Raw genomic sequence first — 18,367 nt, 5'->3', positions numbered from 1 at the left:
CCAAAGCCATTAAACTTAAAAAAAATTATTCATCCTATCTTTCTCAATATCTTTGTAAAACAAGCTGTTCGTGGACAGCCACAGCTACTTAGTGAGGCCCTTTGCAACTCAGTGAGACCCTGTTTCAAAACAAAGAATAAAAAGTAGGGATGGGGGGTATCTCGGAGGTAGCGCAAAATAAGACTAGATTATTTCATAACAAGGAATTATTTTTTCTAGAATATGTTGAAGAAAACAACTTTAACATATTTTATACATTCTATATATTTGAAGTTTATATACATACTTTTGTATATATATACACTATTACTCAACTTGCTCAAAAATTTATACTTACAAAAGTAAAATTTTTCTAAATAGTTCTTTATGGATAAAACTAGTCAATCATCAAAACCTCAATATATTTAACAACACTTTATTATAAATAGAACTACTTTCTAAGAAACATGAAATGATGTAAGCTGACATAAATTGTCTTTGCAGTAAAAAACACATGAATTGGATTATTTGTATTATTTTAAATTTTTAATTTATTGGGTAGAGTTAGAGCTTATGTCACATGTTTTCAAACTTTACAATGAGGGATCTAGGACAATTAGATTTTTATATCATATTTGCACTTATTTACATTGAGATAAAGTAAAAATAGAGTGAGGTTTTGTATGCATTTATATTTAATTATAGAAAGAGATATAAGAAATTATTTTGCCATTCTCAAACAACTCTTTGTCCTCTAAAATGTTTTCTTATGGTAAAACCACTTTACTCCGTGTTTCCTAGCCCCTGGATTATGAAGCTATGCAGAATCTTCAACTTAGTATCGGCGTTAGAAATAAAGCTGATTTTCATCAGTCAATTATGTCTCAGTATAAAGTCACAGCAACTGCAATCTCTGTGATCGTGAGAAATGTAATTGAAGGCTCCGTATTCCGCCCCGGTTCAAAGACATTTGTAATAAACAGTGGTATGGGAACAAATTATAAAGTGGGTGACTTCGTAGCTACTGACCTGGACACAGGTCGAGCTTCAACAACTGTCAGGTAAGAATGACATTTTCCAACTAATTTTTGCCATGTATTGAAACATAAGTACGTATTTTCTTTTTAGAACTATTAAGCATCTGAATTAAAATATTTTACTTTTTGGAAGCCATCATTTATTTGTAAAAATACTGAATGATTACTTATAGAGTGTTTAACTTAAAAATGTAAAAATTAATGCAAGATGTAAAATTTAAACTGAAGGTACAATGTGTGAAAATGACATATGTGGAAAGTTTTGATACTCCTATATCTATATGTCTTATTGATTAATTAATTGAATACTATGTGCTATGGTTCCACTCCCCCATACTCCTCCCACTTAAGAAAGATATTATGGGACTGATTTTCCGATTGCAAAGCTAGCTCATTTGGGTTATTTTCTTCACTTTAATCAGCACTAAATATTGGTCAGTAATATTGGTATAAAAATTGTATCAAGGAGTATTATGCCATGTAGAGTTTTAAGTTTTTGTATGCCTACATCTTCCCCTTGCTGGTGAAAATTGTGGGAGTGTCTGTCTGTGCACATGTACTTTTACATGTGACTGTGACCCAGAATGGTGGGGACACCGTACCAGTGTGTGTTGACGTTCCTTCTCTGTGTTGTCCACCCACAGCCTTAGTACTTCTGTTCTGACCACACTGAACCACCGCTGCTAATCAGCTTCCAAGCACCCCGTTCAGAATGAACTCACTGAGGGCAGCCTCCTCCCTACCCTGCTCCTCCTAACGTTCTGCTCCCTGAGCTCAGCACAGTGCCTGAAACAGAGAGTTATTTAACAAGAAGAAAAACTCTGAAGTCAAAGAGTGATTAGGATGCACAAAGCAAGGTCACAGTTTAGAATTCAAGAGAAGACTTAAAAAGTCACAGTGCGTGCAGAGGGAGAAATGGAAGCAGGAAGGGATGCAGGCTGAGTGATGAAGGCCAAGTGGCTGGGTTTCGTGTGTGGTGTGTGTGGTGTGCGTGTGTGTGTGTATGTGTGATCCTGGGGATGCAACTCAAGGGTGGTCTACCTCCAACCTATATCTCCAGCTCTATTTTTTATTCTCTATTTTGAAACAGGGTATCGCTAAGTTGTAGAGGGCCTCACTAAGTAGCTGAGGCTGGCCACAACAAACCTGCGATTCTCCTGTCTTGGCTTCCCAAATGCTGGGGTTACAAGCGTGCCCCACCACACTCAGTTCTAAATAACTTTTTTTGCTAAGAGAATAGTGTAGAATTAGGAGTAGCCCCTGAAATCCCAGGATATAAAACTGCCACAAACAGTTTGCTGCTAACAAAGGGAAATGAGACTTCAAGCATAAAAGAACTATTCTGACATCTAAGTGGGCATAAAAATATATCCATAAGAAATGATTATTCAATATTGTTTTCCTTAAATCAAATCATTGGTCTGCTTTTGAGTGGTACTGCTCCCCCCACACACACCAGAAGAAATTCTAATAATGAAAAGCTATACCTGGGGCTTATTACTACTAACTAGAAAATATCATTTTATAACTAAAAATTTTTATTAAGAGATTTGACATTAATTTGCATTATTTTCTTGCAAATACAGATATGTAATGGGAAATAATCCAGCCGATCTGCTAGTTGTTGACTCAAGAACAGGCATAATCACCTTGAGAAATAAAGTTACCAAGAACCAGTATGATATGCTTGGGGGAAAATACCAAGGAACAATACTATCTATAGATGGTAAGAAATTGATGTAAATTTATTTTCTTCTAGAGGAAGCTTGCTATAAATATACCCAGGTCTTGGGGCTGGATGTAGCTCAGTAGCAAAGTGCCTGCTTTGCAGGTGTGGCACTCTGGGTTCGATCCCCAGTTCCAAAAACGACAAAAAAAAAAAAGAACCCCTTTAAAAAAAAAAGCTATAAATATACCCAGGTCTTAAGACTTTTATTAATAGATTTCAAAGAAATTCCCTTTCTGACAAAAGTTGTCATATTGGGCATTATAGCCTCAACTCTCTCATGCAATCTAGTGCCCGAGACCATGAGTTCTGAAGTGAGACTTGGTTGGTATCCTGTACCATCTCTTACTAGCTCTGAGATCTTCGAGGAGTTCTGTGATCCATCTGTGCCTCAGTCTTCTGTGAAATGGGACAGTAGTGACATGGAGTTAGAAGGCCATGACGACGATGGCTGACAGGAACTGCAGGGTGCTCTGAGCTAGCAGAGCAGAGGGCATGGACTTTAATATCAGATGGACTGAATTTAAATATCTATGTGACACTTCCACAAAGATTTTTTTATTCATTTGTTCAAAAAGAATATATGGCCAGGCATGTTGGTACACGCTTATAATCTCTGAGCTTGGGAGGCAGAGACAGGAGGATCGCGCAGATTCAAAGCCAGCCATGCTGGCTTAAGAGACTCTGTTTCTAAATAAAAAAAAAAACATTATATATATATATATATATATATATATATATATATATATATATGTATTAATTAGGTCTGTGAGTGTAACCCGGAGGTAGAAGGGTTTCCAGGAACCCCAGTACCACCAAAAAAAAAAAAAAAGAATATATAGAGTACTAACTAAATAGTGTTATATCCATGAAAAGTCAGACAACTGTGTTCCCATTTATACAGTATAGCACTAATCAAAATAACCTGAAATAAATTATTTCAAAATTTTACTCAGTAATTCCACTTCCAAAAATCATAGCAAAGTTACCAAATATAAAAGTCTAAATGCACAGAGATGTTAAATACAGCACTGTCTTTAATAATTAAATACTGAAAGCAATATCAATAGATCACTAAGTAGGTAAATCATGAGCTCAAGACTATAAGGCACCAATAAAAACACACACAAAAAGTCATGATCTCTATAATATAGAGTAATGCAATGATCAGAAACTTTGTTAATGTAAAGTATATTAAAACATAAATGCATGCTTTCTAAGTTTAAAGTAAAAAGTAAACCAGGCATGTTGTTACATGCCTATAATTCCAGTACTTAGAAGGCTGAGACAGGAGGATCACAGATTTGAGGTGAGCCTCAGCACCTTAGCAAGATCTGTGTCAAGAGTGCCCTGAGTTTAATCCTGGTGCCATAAAAATAAATAAAGTAAAAAATATAAAATGGAGTAAGCCATACAGTCATTTCAGCATAATATAAATATTAAGCAACATTATAATTGAGGACAGAAAGTCATCAGAATAAATCAACAGGGGTCATCCTTTTGTATGACCACTGTAAGTTTTGCTTTTGTTTTTGTTTTGCTTCTATAATTCTAAACTTTTCAAGCTATATGTAACATCTAGCTTTTATAATGTGAAGAAATAATCCAATAAATAGTACTGCAACTAGTAGTAATAAGGTTAATTATAACAATATGGTGATTGGTTTAAAAATTGATCCATAAGCCGGGCATGGTGGTGAATGCTTGTAATCCCAGCATTAGGTAGGCTGAGACAGGAGGATCCTGTAGGTTTTAAGCCAGCCTCAGCTACTTAGTGAGGCCTTTGCAACTCAGTGAGACCCTTTTCAAAATAAAGAATAAAAAAGCCGGGCGTGGTGGCGCACGCTTGTAATCCCCGCGCTTGGGAGGCTGAGACAGGAAGATCGCACAGGTTCAAAGCCAGCCTCAGCTACTTAGTGAGGCTCTCAGCAACTTAGTGAGACCCTGTTTCCAAATAAAATATAAAATAGGTTTGGGAGTATAGCTCAGAGGTAGAAAGCCTCTGGGTTCCATCCCCAGTACCACCAAAAAATAAAAGAAGAAAGAAAGAAAGAAAGAAAGAAAGAGAGAGAGAGAGAGAGAGAGAGAGAGAGAGAGAGAGAAAGAAAGAAAGAAAGAAAGAAAGAAAGAAAGAAAGAAAAAAATAGGGCTAGATATCTTGGAGGTAGAATGTCCCTGGGTTCCATCCCCAGTACCACAAAAAAAAAAAAAAAAAAAAAAAAAAAAACCTGAGCCACAAAGGATATTTTTACTGAATTGATGGGAATAAAGACATTGAAACAAATATTAAGGCAAAAGGAAAGAGTTCAGTATTATACAACAATTATTGCACTAAATGTGTAAAATATTTCTCCTATTTTGAACCTTACTAACAGATTCTCTTCAGAGAACTTGCACTGGTACAGTTATTGTTGACCTTGATGGTTCAGGCTGGGACGAAGACCGTGTTATCACAGATAATGGTGGTGGAGGAGGTGGCGGGGGAAGCGAAACCAACACAGGGTCCAGCACAGGATCCAACACCGATACCAGTACCAACTCCCAGAACAACAACGCAGGTGGCGGCAGTACTGACACAGAGAATTCTTCCTCTGGGGGGTTCACGCCCAACCCGAACCAGGCCGGAGAAGAAGAAGAATACAATCAGGGTTTTCGAGATCCCTCGGATAATGTCCATTTTGGTCCTGCTGGCATTGGACTCCTCATCATGGGATTCTTAGTCCTGGGATGTAAGTACTTGTGCGATACCATTGACATATATGTCCCTCAAAAACTGGTGGGAGAGGAAATTAGCTTTCTGATTACTTGATAAAACATATTTTACAAATTCTTATTTTGTGAAACTATCAAGAAATATCTAAACCTGGTGCTGGGTTTATAAGATGAAATAAATCAATCTTCTTAATGTTTTATAGTGTAGTAGAGGCCACAAAGTTGCTTGCTGTCAGTTTCAGTGTAATGGAACATGCAACAAAAAGCTAACTCAAATTGTTCTCTGAGTAGAGATAAATGAAAATAGTCTATTGTAGCAATCAAAAAAGGCTACATAGAAAAGCCAGGCATAGTGGCTGCATTCTAGTAATCCCACTACTTGGAAGGCTAGGCAAGAGGATCTCAGGTTCAAGGCCAACCTCAGCAACTCAGTGAAACCTGTTTCAAAAATAAAAACAAATTAAAACAAATTTTAAAAATAGTACTGCAACTAGTAGTAATAAGGTTAATTATAACAATATGGTGATTGGTTTAAAAATTGAGCCATAAACCGGGCATGGTGGTGAATGCTTGTAATCCCAGCATTAGGTAGGCTGAGACAGGAGGATCCTGTAGATCAACAAATTTAAAAGGCTGGAATGTAGGTTAGAGGTAGAATTCCAACTCCCAGTAGCACAAAACAAGGAGGAGGAGGAAGAGGAGGGGGGGAGGCTACATAGAAAAAGTAGACTCTGAGCTGAATTTTAACACGTGAATAGGAGTTACTTTATGGACAAAAAATAAAGGAACACAATATGTGGAGGGGGAAAAATCTATGAAATCTTTGTGTAAAAACCTAAAACAATAAGAAAGCAAGGCACAGAAATAAAGGACTCCCATGTGGGAGAAATAAAAGATGTTGAGACTAAAATGAGAGACAGGAGCTAGAAGATCTGAAAGGATTTTCTCTTATGATAAGCATGATAAGCATGTAGCTTAATAAAATGGAGAGTCAAATAAATGTGGGGTTATATTCTGGTTTCTAAACTAAATTGCCTGAGTCTTTGAAAGTCTGCTTACACTTTCTGAACCTTGCTACCTTCTAACATAGCTATCATGATGAAAGGGCAGGAAGCAATTACCGCAGTCTATGGCCACTAGAGTAGTCCTGGTGGAGGACCTAGTAATCAAAGGCAAATCCAAACCAGGTATGGTGACACATGCTTGTAATCTCAGTACTTGGGAGGCTGGGACAGGAAGACAGCAGGTTGGAGGCCAGCCTCAGCAAGCAGTGAGACTCTCATCAACCTAGCAAACCCATTTCAAAATAAAAATAAAATAGGCATGTTAGAGGGTGTAGCTCAGAGGTAGAATGCTTCTGGGTTCCATCCCAGCACCACATAGATACATGCACAAAGTGGAATCCGATGGACTTTCTAGGCAGGGACCCCGACCTCTAGCCTTGCCTCCGCTGATAGTATACATTGAAGTGTAGATGACTCCCCCGCCCCCACTGTGGCACCTGAGGATTGAGAAGGGGAATTCTGAAGTAAGAGGGTAAAATCTGCATCCTAAAATCCATGCAAACATTGCCATTTTCAAGTGTAGAATCATAAAGTTTGAGTGTCAGAAGATCTTTCACATATTAAAAGATATACAAAATATGAATCAGAGCTCTTACACATGAAATGTTTTTTCTAACTGCATTTCTTTTTATACATGAACAGCCATAAATAGATACTTTTCACTTAAGTTATTTATAAACTAGGTTTGCGCTGACTTTAACTCACCTTTTCAACATTTTTATGCTTTTATTGGTATAGTATATTTATATATCATACTGAGATTTAAAGTGATACATTTGTACATGCGTATATCACACAGTACACGCATGTGAGCCCAGGGGCATTCTACTTCCAAGCTACACCCACAGCCCTTTTTACTTCATTTTTTCTTTTTTAAAACCTGTCTTTCTAGGTTGCTAAGAATCTCACTCACTTGTGGGGCTAGCCTTGAACCCATGATCCTTGTGGGGCTGGCCTCGAACCCATGATCCTCCTGTCTCAGCCTCCTAATACTAAAATTACAGGCTTGCACCACCATTTCTGGCTTGCCTCTATACTTGAATCAAGACTAATCAATCTAATCCCCAAAGCATTTGGGCATATTAATAACAGCTTAAAGTTGAGGCTCTTTTTCCATAATTTTAAAATGTTCTTCAAAATAAAATTTCTAAGCTAGGCGTGGTGGTGCATACTTGTAATCCCAGCATTTGGAAGGCTGAGACCAGAGAATCGCAGTTTGCAAACAGCCTCAGCTACTTAGTGAGGCCCTCTGCAACTTAGTGAGAACCTTTTTCAAAATAAAGAATAAAAAATAGGGCAGGGGTGTAGCTCGGAGGTTGAATGCCCCCGGGATTCATCCCTAGACCTGCAAAAAATAAATAAATAAATAAATATAAATAAATAAATAAAATTTCTATGCTAAGTAATAGGGGTTCATTCTTATTGGCTCGTAATAAGTAGGAAAGGGGGAGCACATTTTAAAAATATTCTCATCAGCAGGATGTAGTGGCACACACTTGTAATTCCAATGCTTGGGAGGCTGAGACAGGAGGATGGCGCAGGTTCAAAGCCAGCCTCAGCTACTTAGTGAGGTTCTCAGCAACTCAGTGAGACCCTGTCTCCAAACGAGATATAAAATAGGTCTGGGAGTGTATCCTGGAGGTAGAAAGTGCCTGGGTTTCATCCCCAGTCCTGCAAAAACAAACAAACAACAAAAATAAACCATAAAAAATATATTTTCTAATCAAAATCAAAGAAGACAACTGGGCACAGTGGTACAGGTGCACCTCTAATTCTAACATTCCAATATTTGGGAGCCAACTGGAGGGTCATAGATCAAGGCCAGGACACATAACCTAGGGGGACACAAAGGGATGGGATGTAGCTCAGTGGTAGAATGCCACTGGGTTTGATTCTCAGTAACTAACACACACATGAACCAAGACAACAAGTATGCAAAAAGTACTAGCAAACTAGCAGAATACAGAATGTAACATAAAATTTATAAGAAGAGATAGTCCTCTAAATTTTGGCATAATAATTATCAACCAACATTATAAAACTTCAAAATTCATTACTTCTAAAAGTAACTTAAATACCTAAGTGCTGATTATCATGCATGTAAATAATCCCTTTCGTTTTGAGTTTGCTGTTGCATTGGTATCTAACTTTGGATAGAGTGGTGTTTAGTTTAGTTTTGTTTTGTTTTCAGAGATAAAGGCAGAGGTTTTATTTCAAGTAAAGTAAAGATACACATTCAAGGGAAACGTGGGCCACCTCAAAGAGCATGAGAGCGGCCGGGTAGGGTAATTCATAAAGGATTTAAAATTATATATGGGCCTTTGGGGCACTATTTGTAGATTGAATGTTTTCCCTCAAGACAGCAAAGCACGGGGACCCTTTCATTCTGTTCCTCTGTTCCTTGTCTCCCTCCCTTCCTTCTGCCCTCCTCACCTCCTTCCTCTCTTTGCTTCCCTCTTGTTTCCTCTCTTCTTTCCTCACAGTTTTTACTTGCACATCCTTTCTTCCATCTGTCCATCGATTCAAAACCATTTATCGATATTATATTAATAAAGTGATAATAGATGAGTGAGAAAACTCCAATTGATTGATAGAAGACATTATTTTTCTTTGTGCAAAAGTAACTAAAAATGTCATCTGTGTAGGAAAAAATAGCCCCAAAGAGAATAATTTCTGGATACATGAATACTATTTTCCTAGTGAAATAACTCACGGCACCAAGTGCAGCAGCACGCGCCTGCAGCCAGCACTGGAGAGGCTGAGAAGGAGGATCATAGGTTTGAGGCCAGCCTCAGAAATGTAGCTCGACTCGCAGGAACCTACCAAGACCTTGTTTCAAAAACAAAATATTAAAAGGGCTGGGGGTGTAGCTCGAGAGAACCTGGTTCAATCCCTAGTACAAACAAACAAACAAAAAAAGAGAAGGACGGAAAAAGGAAGGAAAGTCAGGCAGTTAGGCATAGGAAAATAGTAAAGGTATGAAGAAAAAGCACAGAAGAACCGTGCTCACTGCCTGGCTTCTCCAGCGTGCTCTCTTTGATCCTTTACTATTTTCCTGAGTAATGACAGGGAAAGAGGCATCTATTTTAATCATATAATATTACTTACAGTTTTAATATTATAAAGTTAAAACTGATTGGCAGTCTAATATATTAAAGCTCACATTTACTTTAGCGTCTGACCATTAGTTTTTCTGAAATTTTCCTAACAACTTTAAATGAAGATCTATTAGCAATTCAAATTAACTGTTAAAAAAAGCAGATCGCTTTCTCTCAATCCGGCCCACTGCTAATTCCAGTATTCCTGTCTTCCCACCATCAGTGGTCCCATTTCTGTTGCTCTGCTGTGATTGTGGAGGAGCCCCTGGTGGCGGAGCTGGTTTTGAACCTGTGCCTGAATGCTCTGATGGGGCAATTCATTCGTGGGCAGTAGAAGGGCCACAGCCAGAACCGCAGGTAAGTGCCAATCCGTAGGAACTGGACTTCGGTAGTCACCTACACTCAGTCTCCACACAGGGACAAAGAGGGCGCAGTGCTGTTCTTTGTTCTGGAATAGTTAATGAGGAGAAAAAAGTAGATCAAAGTAAGACTGAAGTATCCAGAGAATACTTCCCAAACGGAAGGAGGTTTTAAACTGGTTTCAAACTTTCCTAAACAGTACTCTTAAGAAATCTGCAGTAATTTAAAAAAATACATGTTAACTATAGAAAGAAAAAAGTCCAGTACAAATGGAAACATGTTTTCTGTCTTTTAGGATATGGCCACTATTTGTGTACCACAAATACTACCTGCTAATGGAAATATGATAGAATGCATTGACAACTCAGGTGAGGAAAAAAATAACAGCTCAAATGACTAAGAAGGAAATCTGTTCTATTTGTATACCTTACTGTTTTTGACATTTTTTTTGTCTTTAAAGTATTTAAATAATTTATTTTCTCTTTTCTTTTATTTTTTTATTTTTATTTTTATTTTTATTTTTTTACTTTTTATTTTTTGATGAAGGTGAGACTGGGGATTGAACCCTGAGGCATTCTCCCTCTGAGCTATACGCCAGCCCTATTTTATTTTTTATTTTGAAACAGAGTCTCACTAAATTGTGGAAGGGCCTCACTAAGTTACTGAAGCTGGCTGCAAACCTTCAGTCCTCCTGTCTCAGTCTCCAAAGTACTGGGAATAAAGCCATGTGTCACCATGCCCAGATAGTCTTTTTTTTTTTTTTTTTTTTTTTTGGTGGTACTGGGGATGGAACCCTTCTGTCTCTGGGCTACATTTCCCAGACCTATTTTATATTATTTTTGGAAACAGGGTCTCTTAAACCAGCAAGCCTGGCTTCGAACCTGGGTGATCCTCCTGTCTCCACCTCCCAAGCACGGGGATTACAAGCATGCACCATGCCAGGCATAGTAATTCCTTTTTAAGTGATTAATTTATAAATTAAATAATAAGGAAAAACCTACTGTGTGTGTGTGTGTGTGTGTGTGTGTGTGTGTGTGTGTGTGTGTTGCTGGGGACTGAACCCAGGGGCATTTTACAGACAAGCTATATCCCCAGTCCTGTTTTTATTTTAGAAACAAGATCTTGCTAAGTTTTGAGAGCCTTGCTAAGTTGCTGAGGCTGACTTTGAATCTTTGATCCTCCTGTTTCAAACACCCAAGGACTATGTTATAGGTATATACTGCAATGCTTGGTCACTGCTATACTTATTATTCTTATATGTTGAATTTTTTAAAGTCTTCTTCAACCATCAGAGACTACATAGGAGATGATAAAATTAAGATTTCTATAAAGTACTCAATTTCAATCGAGTCAATTTTTTCAAGAATTTTTATCTAACAGGAAAATATCATTGCCAAATATATATATTTAATCATATGTATTTAGTTATTAATCATTGTAGTTAATAATTAATATTATAATATAATTATTAGCATAATTATGACTAACAATAATAATTGTAGGTTATATTAAAATCTTTAAATATGAATTAAAATTAAAGTACCTCTGAGTGTTTTTTCCCCAACATCCTTCACTTTGAAATCCAGCTTTTCAGGGCACAGGTTCTTATAACTTCTCTGCAGACAGCACTTCCAGGACACTGAGTAGTTTCTCAATAAATAATTACTAAACTCACAAACTGATTAGTTATATTTTGGATTCAAGATTACAGCTCTCTCTTCTTTCTTGATATGTCGTCTTTGTTTTATTTTTTGTTAACAAATGCATACATGAATCTGATATTATTATAAGTGGTTTGCTTTTAGCTTACCCTAGAGAAAGTAAGTTTACTGTGATAATACTTCTAGGAGTTTATACCAATGAGTATTGTGGCAGAGAACTACAAGATCTGGGAGGAGGAGAAAGGACAACAGGATTTGAACTAATGGATGGAGTTAAAACGCCAGCCGCACCTGAGATATGTCAAGAATATTCTGGAACATTAAGAAGAAATTCTCTGCGGGAATGTAGAGAAGGAGGTCTGAATATGAATTTCATGGAGAGTTACTTCTGTCAGGTGAGACCTCTAGTCACATGCACCTCTTTATCCTCCATAGTCCATAGTCTTTCACTAATTCCCAACAGGGGTCTTGGCAAGAGTAGCAGGTCCCCCAACCCCAGCCTTCATGTCTAACAATCTTATTGTTGACTAATATTTCTAAAGGTCTTTACTCTCCCATGTAAAGGTAGTCAGTAACTCCGAGCTCTGTGTTGTCATAATGTGAAGTCCAAACTCCTCAACATGATAATTAAGGCTATTCACCAATTGGCCCTCTCCCTCATACCTTGTCTCCCTTCTGCTTCCCATCAACCCCACTTGCTAAGCACCTTTGCCTTCCTCACATTTTTTTTTCTTCAGTACTGGGGATGAAACTCAGGGGCATTCTACCTCTGAGCTACACTCCCAGTCCTGGTTTTTTTTTGTTTTTTTTTTTTTAGTATTTTTTAATTATTTTTTGAAACCGGGTCACGCTGAGTTGCGAAGGGCCTCACTAATTAGCTGAGGCTGTCCACGAACTAAATGCTGGGATTACAAGTGGGCACCACCATACCCAGCCAGAGCTCTAGGCCTCTCTTATGCCCCACCTAACATGCTTTTATCATAAACTCTCTCTCTATGGATCTTTCAAGACCCATATTACTGTCAAAATATTCAAGATATTACTGTCTCTCTAAAGTTTTTAGTGTTTTGTTTATTTTGTTTTTTTGTGGTACTAGGGATTGAATCCAGGGACATTCTACCTTTGAACTATACCCCCAACCATATTTTATTTTTAAATTTTGAAACAAGTTCTCACTATATTGCAGAGGGTCTCACTAAGTTGCTGAAGCTGGCCTTGAGCATGTGATCCTCCTATCTCTGCTTCCCAAGTACTAGGATTACTGGCATATGCCACCATCCTGGCTTCTCTGAAGTTTTACAGTTAATTATCTCATCAAAAATAAGATTTAAGTTTCTTCATCTACACTTTTGTAGTACTTTACTTATACATTTCATAGAACTCTTCATTGCTAAAATCTGTTCATTTATGTGTCTACCACCATTTCTAGCATCTAATCCATATATTCTCTGTGTAGTAAATATTTAATAAGAGAACCAAAGTACACTTCCAGAACATTCTAAGAACCAGCTGCAAGTAGTGCAAAGAGCGTGGGGCCTGGAGAAGCAGCAGGAATATCAACTGTGATCCCCTGGCAGAAACCCAATTGCCTGTGGTTACACATCATATGATTCTCAACCTTTAGCAAGTTCTCATTTTTTATTGTGACTGGAAATACATTTCCCTCCTTCATTCTGGCCTATAATACCTTCATTGGATCCTCTATGGTTTAGAGTGTTCTTAAATAAAGTATCAGTAAAAGCCTTTCAAATAATGAGGATTGTTGCTGAAATACATAGGAATACTTACCATTTGTGTCCCTGCCTACCTAGGAATATTTTCGTAAAAGGTCGAATTCTGCCTTGAAACTTACATTTACACTCTATCCGCATCACTCACTGTAACTTCATTGCCATCTTCCACCAAACATCACTTATCAGAGATGCTCTTCTTCACCTCCTTTTCTAAAAGGACACCCTCCACCACTATTCCTCTACCCTGCACCTAGTACTCCCTGGCATGTTAACTTATATATTATCTATCTCACCTCACTAAAACATAGCCTTCGAAGGGTTTATCTGCTTTTGTTCATTGTTGCACAGCCAAGTACCTAATAGTGAATAAATATTTAATAAAATGTTATAATAAGCTGGTTTGTTATAAATGATTACCAATAGTTGGCGGGCAACCTTGCAATCCCATACTATGAACTGCAAAGATAAAATCAAAGTACACATGTCTGTGGGCTTCCCATGTGAATCTAAAGAGATTAATTTTTTTTAAATTTCAATTTTTAACCTAAAAGGGACATTTTTTCAATTGTACTAAACAGCCACATTAAGATAAACTTTCAGGGATCTAGTACATTTATTCTACCTGAAGGGAAGAAAAGACAATGCTGAATAACCCATCAACTACAGACTACCATTTTTAGATTTTAAAAATTACACATTTTTATGTGCCTCTTTTTTTTTTTTTTTTTGCTGGAAACACTTCTACCTGGCTACCTGGCTACCTGGGCTACACTCCCAGACCTATTTTTATACCATTTTATTTTAGAAACAGGGTCTCTTAAGCCAGCGCTGCTGGCTTCGAACCAGCGCGATCCTCCCGTCTCTGCCTCCCAAGCACAGGGATTACAAGCGTGCGCCACCACGCCTGGAGTTTTTATCTACCTCTTAATTTTTTCTGTGTTCAGAATTTTATGTGCCTCTTTCAAATTTGGTTATAAAAGAGCTCATGTGATTTTTTTGTATGTAATTTGGTGTCCAAATTGTACTATTATCCTTTTAAGTAAATTTTGAAATCAAAATGTATTATTGGAATTACAGCCCAAGTATTTTCTAACAAAATTCTCTTATCCAATTACAAAATGATTTTAAAGCATCTCTAGTAGATGTTAGAGTTTTGTTTCATATATTCCCCTTTTGTAATGCTCTGGAAGGAAAAAGCACAGTGGTAACAACTGCTGTGCTGTTGCTAAATGTGCGCTCACAATTTTACTTTCTCTCTGCTTTGTAAATGCAGAAAGCATATGCTTATGCAGATGAGGATGAAGGACGGCCATCCAATGACTGTTTGCTTATATATGACATCGAAGGTGTCGGCTCCCCTGCCGGCTCCGTGGGTTGCTGTAGTTTCATTGGAGAAGACTTGGATGAAAGCTTCTTGGATACTCTGGGACCTAAGTTTAAGAAGTTGGCAGATATCAGCCTGGGAAGAGAAACTGAATCATATCCAGACCCTGACCCCTGTCGGCCACCACAGAGCACAGAACCGGTTTGCCCTCCGCAGACCATAGAGCCCATCAGTAGTGGACACCCACCCATCTCCCCTCATTTTGGCACGACCACAGTAATTTCTGAGAACACTTATCCCTCGGGTCCTGGTGTACAGCATCCTATGCCTATTCCTGACCCTCTGGGCTATGGTAATGTCACCATGACAGAGTCTTACACCACCTCTGGCACTCTGAAGCCCTCTGTCCATCTTCATGATAACCGACATGCATCAAACGTGGTGGTGACCGAGAGGGTGGTGGGGCCCATCTCTGGTGCTGATTTGCATGGAATGCTAGAGATGCCTGACTTGAGAGATGGCTCAAATGTAATAGTGACAGAAAGGGTCATAGCTCCAGGCTCAAGCCTACCCACCTCTCTGACCATCTCGAATCCCAGAGAGTCCTCGAATGTGGTAGTGACAGAAAGAGTAATCCAACCCACATCCGGCATGATGGGCATGGGTCTGCACCCTGAGTTATCAAATTCTCACAACGTGATTGTGACGGAGAGGGTTGTTTCAGGGGGCACAGGCCTAAGTGGAGTTAGTGGCACCGCTGGGGGCATAGGCAGCAGTGGCTTGGTGAGTGCCGGCATGGGTGCTGGTGGTGGGGTCCTCAGTGGAGCTGGAGTGAGTGGTGGTGGCATTGGGCTGACCAGCCTGGGTGGAGGTGGGGGTTTGAGCGGCATGGGAGGGACAGGCACCATTGGCCACATGAGGAGTTCCTCAGACCATCACTTTAGCCAGACCCTGGGATCTGCCTCCCCTGGCACATCTCGAAGTCGAGTCACAAAGTACAGCACAGTACAGTACACCAAGCAGTGAGGCTCTCGGCATACTTGTTTATAGTACTTATGACTTAGAGTCAGTTCCCATCACCTAAAATCTAACAGCCCAATTTATGATGCACAAGTAGGTGCTAAGATACTTGTGAGCAAGGTGAGAAAGCACAATGAGAAAATTAAATAGAAGCATTGCTGAGGGAAGGACTTAGCACTCGGAAACTTCTTTCTTCTAGCAGTACTAATAAAATCACAACCATGAACTAAATCTTGAGACACGGTCTTCTTTGTGGCTGTGTGCCCTGCAGGGTCTTCTTGGCATCTGTGTGGCGTGTGGCACATCTCCAGCAGGTTGAGTGCAAACAATGTTGTCGTAGAAAAGCAATATTGTTATTCAGGCAGTATTCCAGAATAACTCAACATACAACCCTTTCTGAGGTATGTGGGGCAAATCTAAAGTTCTCCTCCACAGACATCCTGCTAGTTCCACAGATAATATAAACATGAATCCAACCACAGATTCAGACCAGTATTAGATATTTAAAAAAAGCTCTGGTCACAAAGTGAGGTCCTCAAGCCATCAAGGACTCTAACCTTGACTACACCTTAATTGCACTGGATGAAATAAACCTTCAAGCAAGAAATGTTTTCTAGGAGGAAAATTCCACTAGACATCAGCAATAGTGAGAGGTGTTCAGAGAAACTGGCCAAGTCTGTGCCTGAATCTCAAGAAGAGTTTCAGTTTAAGACTCCTGTGGAAAAAAAGACTTTTCTGACTGTAGATTGTGCGTAAGGGTAGATGCAGTCTTCAAGGATATTGCTTATTGGTGAGGTGAGGTTATGGGACATCACACTCCTTTTTCTCTCTACCACTGTGATTTTGAATTAGTAATAAAGAAAAAGGCGCCAACTTTACTTCTTACATGGAAGCAAGTCATACTTGACGTGGTTGTCATCAGTGGTAAATTGCCTTTTGAGAAAGCATATGGGAACTGCTTTGTATTTTCAGAAATATCATATCCAACTCTTTATTACAACACTCCTAAATTAAAATTATTTACTTAAACTTAGCTGTAGGGGGAAAGCTTGCAGTATGGCTAAGCTTTAGGGGATTTTTTAAGGGTCTCTAAAAATGTTTTTAACATGTGCACAGTTTTAAATGGGGAAAGTTAGAAACAAATTGTTTGGTAAAGTTTTACCATACTAACCATTAGCTTTAATTGAGTTTAGTACTTTCTTTTAATGACCTTCTGCTGACATTTTTAGGTAACCAAGCAGAAATCTTTAACAGAGTTGATGATATTGTGTTAGCAAGAAAGAAATATTACTAGACAAATCCCGCTCCATAATTTTTCCCTAGCATAAAGTGATCATAAATACTGATTTGACTTTTCAAGAAGTTCTAGGCTTATGATTTATAAATGTGTTCTGATTTATAATTTTCAAATGATACAGTATATTTTTCTAGCTTCAAAATTTAGTAATATGCTATTTATGTATTATTTCTGTGTATTTGCTATATAGTGTTACCCAATTAAAAATCTCTAAAAAGAAGCAAAGTATTCTAAGAGATAGGTGAGTTTACTATCGCATGGTAGAGGAATTTTTCCTCTTTTAAATTCAGTGTTACTATAAGTTCTGTAAAGTGAAACTGGATATGAAAAATTAAGAAAAAATCTTTCCCCTGGAGTTACAACTTTTGTATGCAATTTTTGAATTATATACAACTTTTAAAGATTTTTCTCCTGACTACTCAAATTTCCCAGGGTGTTACAGGATCAGAAAATCATTAATTGAACTCCCAACACTTGTCAGAGTTCTAGATATGAATTATTTTCCCTAAAGCTATCTTACTCTGTATAATAGCAATGAGGTTAATATTTTAAAAGCCACAATATGCATCTTATTTTAACTCTGTAGAAAGCATAAATTTTTGATAATCTGTAATATGCCAAATGCAGAGGTGTAAATAAAGTCATTTAAAGGAGTATTTCTTTTATTTTCTTCTGCCATTTAGGAGATTAAGGATGGGTAATTTTTTTCTAGAAATAAAATTGAAAGGTATTTATTGAAATATACTTGAGTATGCCTGGGTCCAAGTGTTTGAAAGAGTAGAATTAAATGATTAATTAATGATTAGTTAATGATTAATTAATTAAAGGAAATGGTATCTGATCATAGGAAACTTACTTGTTGTCCTGATAAAATGTGTCATCATAATTTTTTTTAATACCTGATACCTTCCAAAGGTATTTTAGGGGTTGTCTGACAAATGACAACGATCATCTTTTAAAAACTTCTTAAGATCAGTTCATTATAGAAAACCATGGAAAACACCATTTTAAAGTGGTGTCACCAACTTTTTGGGAAGATACCTTCAAGTCATTTCTTTTTTCAGGACTGCATCATGATGTTCTATCTGTTTAGTCTGAAATTTTATAATTATCTTTTTAAGACATCAACCATTCTAAGATTCATTTAAAGGCATATTTTTCAATGAACAGCCTTTGGGCAGAATTTCTTTCTTTCTTTAGATGTTTTACTCTTACTCATGTGCATCATTCTATAGATATATAAAAGATATGAAAATAATTTTACAAGTAAGTATTATGACAGATCCACATTGCAAGTTAAATATTACAACAACTTGCTCTTAACAAAAGGGAGAGGGCACAGATAGTGATTTAGTG

General features: G+C 37.8%; 1 protein-coding gene across 1 annotated transcript in view; it reads left to right on the top strand.

Annotated features, from left to right (window-relative positions):
- The window catches only part of DSG1 (desmoglein 1), a gene marked incomplete at both ends in the record, with an annotated part of 35,454 nt that extends 19,734 nt beyond the window's left edge, over nucleotides 1–15,720 (top strand). The window contains 7 exons of the mRNA XM_080714705.1: nucleotides 781–1,040; nucleotides 2,603–2,742; nucleotides 5,118–5,471; nucleotides 9,840–9,973; nucleotides 10,272–10,344; nucleotides 11,824–12,032; nucleotides 14,644–15,720. Coding sequence (XP_080570831.1) covers nucleotides 781–1,040; nucleotides 2,603–2,742; nucleotides 5,118–5,471; nucleotides 9,840–9,973; nucleotides 10,272–10,344; nucleotides 11,824–12,032; nucleotides 14,644–15,720 — 2,247 coding nt within the window. The remainder of the gene's footprint in view (nucleotides 1–780; nucleotides 1,041–2,602; nucleotides 2,743–5,117; nucleotides 5,472–9,839; nucleotides 9,974–10,271; nucleotides 10,345–11,823; nucleotides 12,033–14,643) is intronic.
- Between the last annotated feature and the right edge of the window lie 2,647 nt (nucleotides 15,721–18,367).

This window comes from Muscardinus avellanarius, assembly GCF_963383645.1.
Source record: "Muscardinus avellanarius genome assembly, chromosome: 17".
NCBI classification, from domain to species: domain Eukaryota; kingdom Metazoa; phylum Chordata; class Mammalia; order Rodentia; family Gliridae; genus Muscardinus; species Muscardinus avellanarius.
Note: the sequence above shows the minus strand (reverse complement) of the source record. Positions and strands in the feature narration are given on the sequence as shown.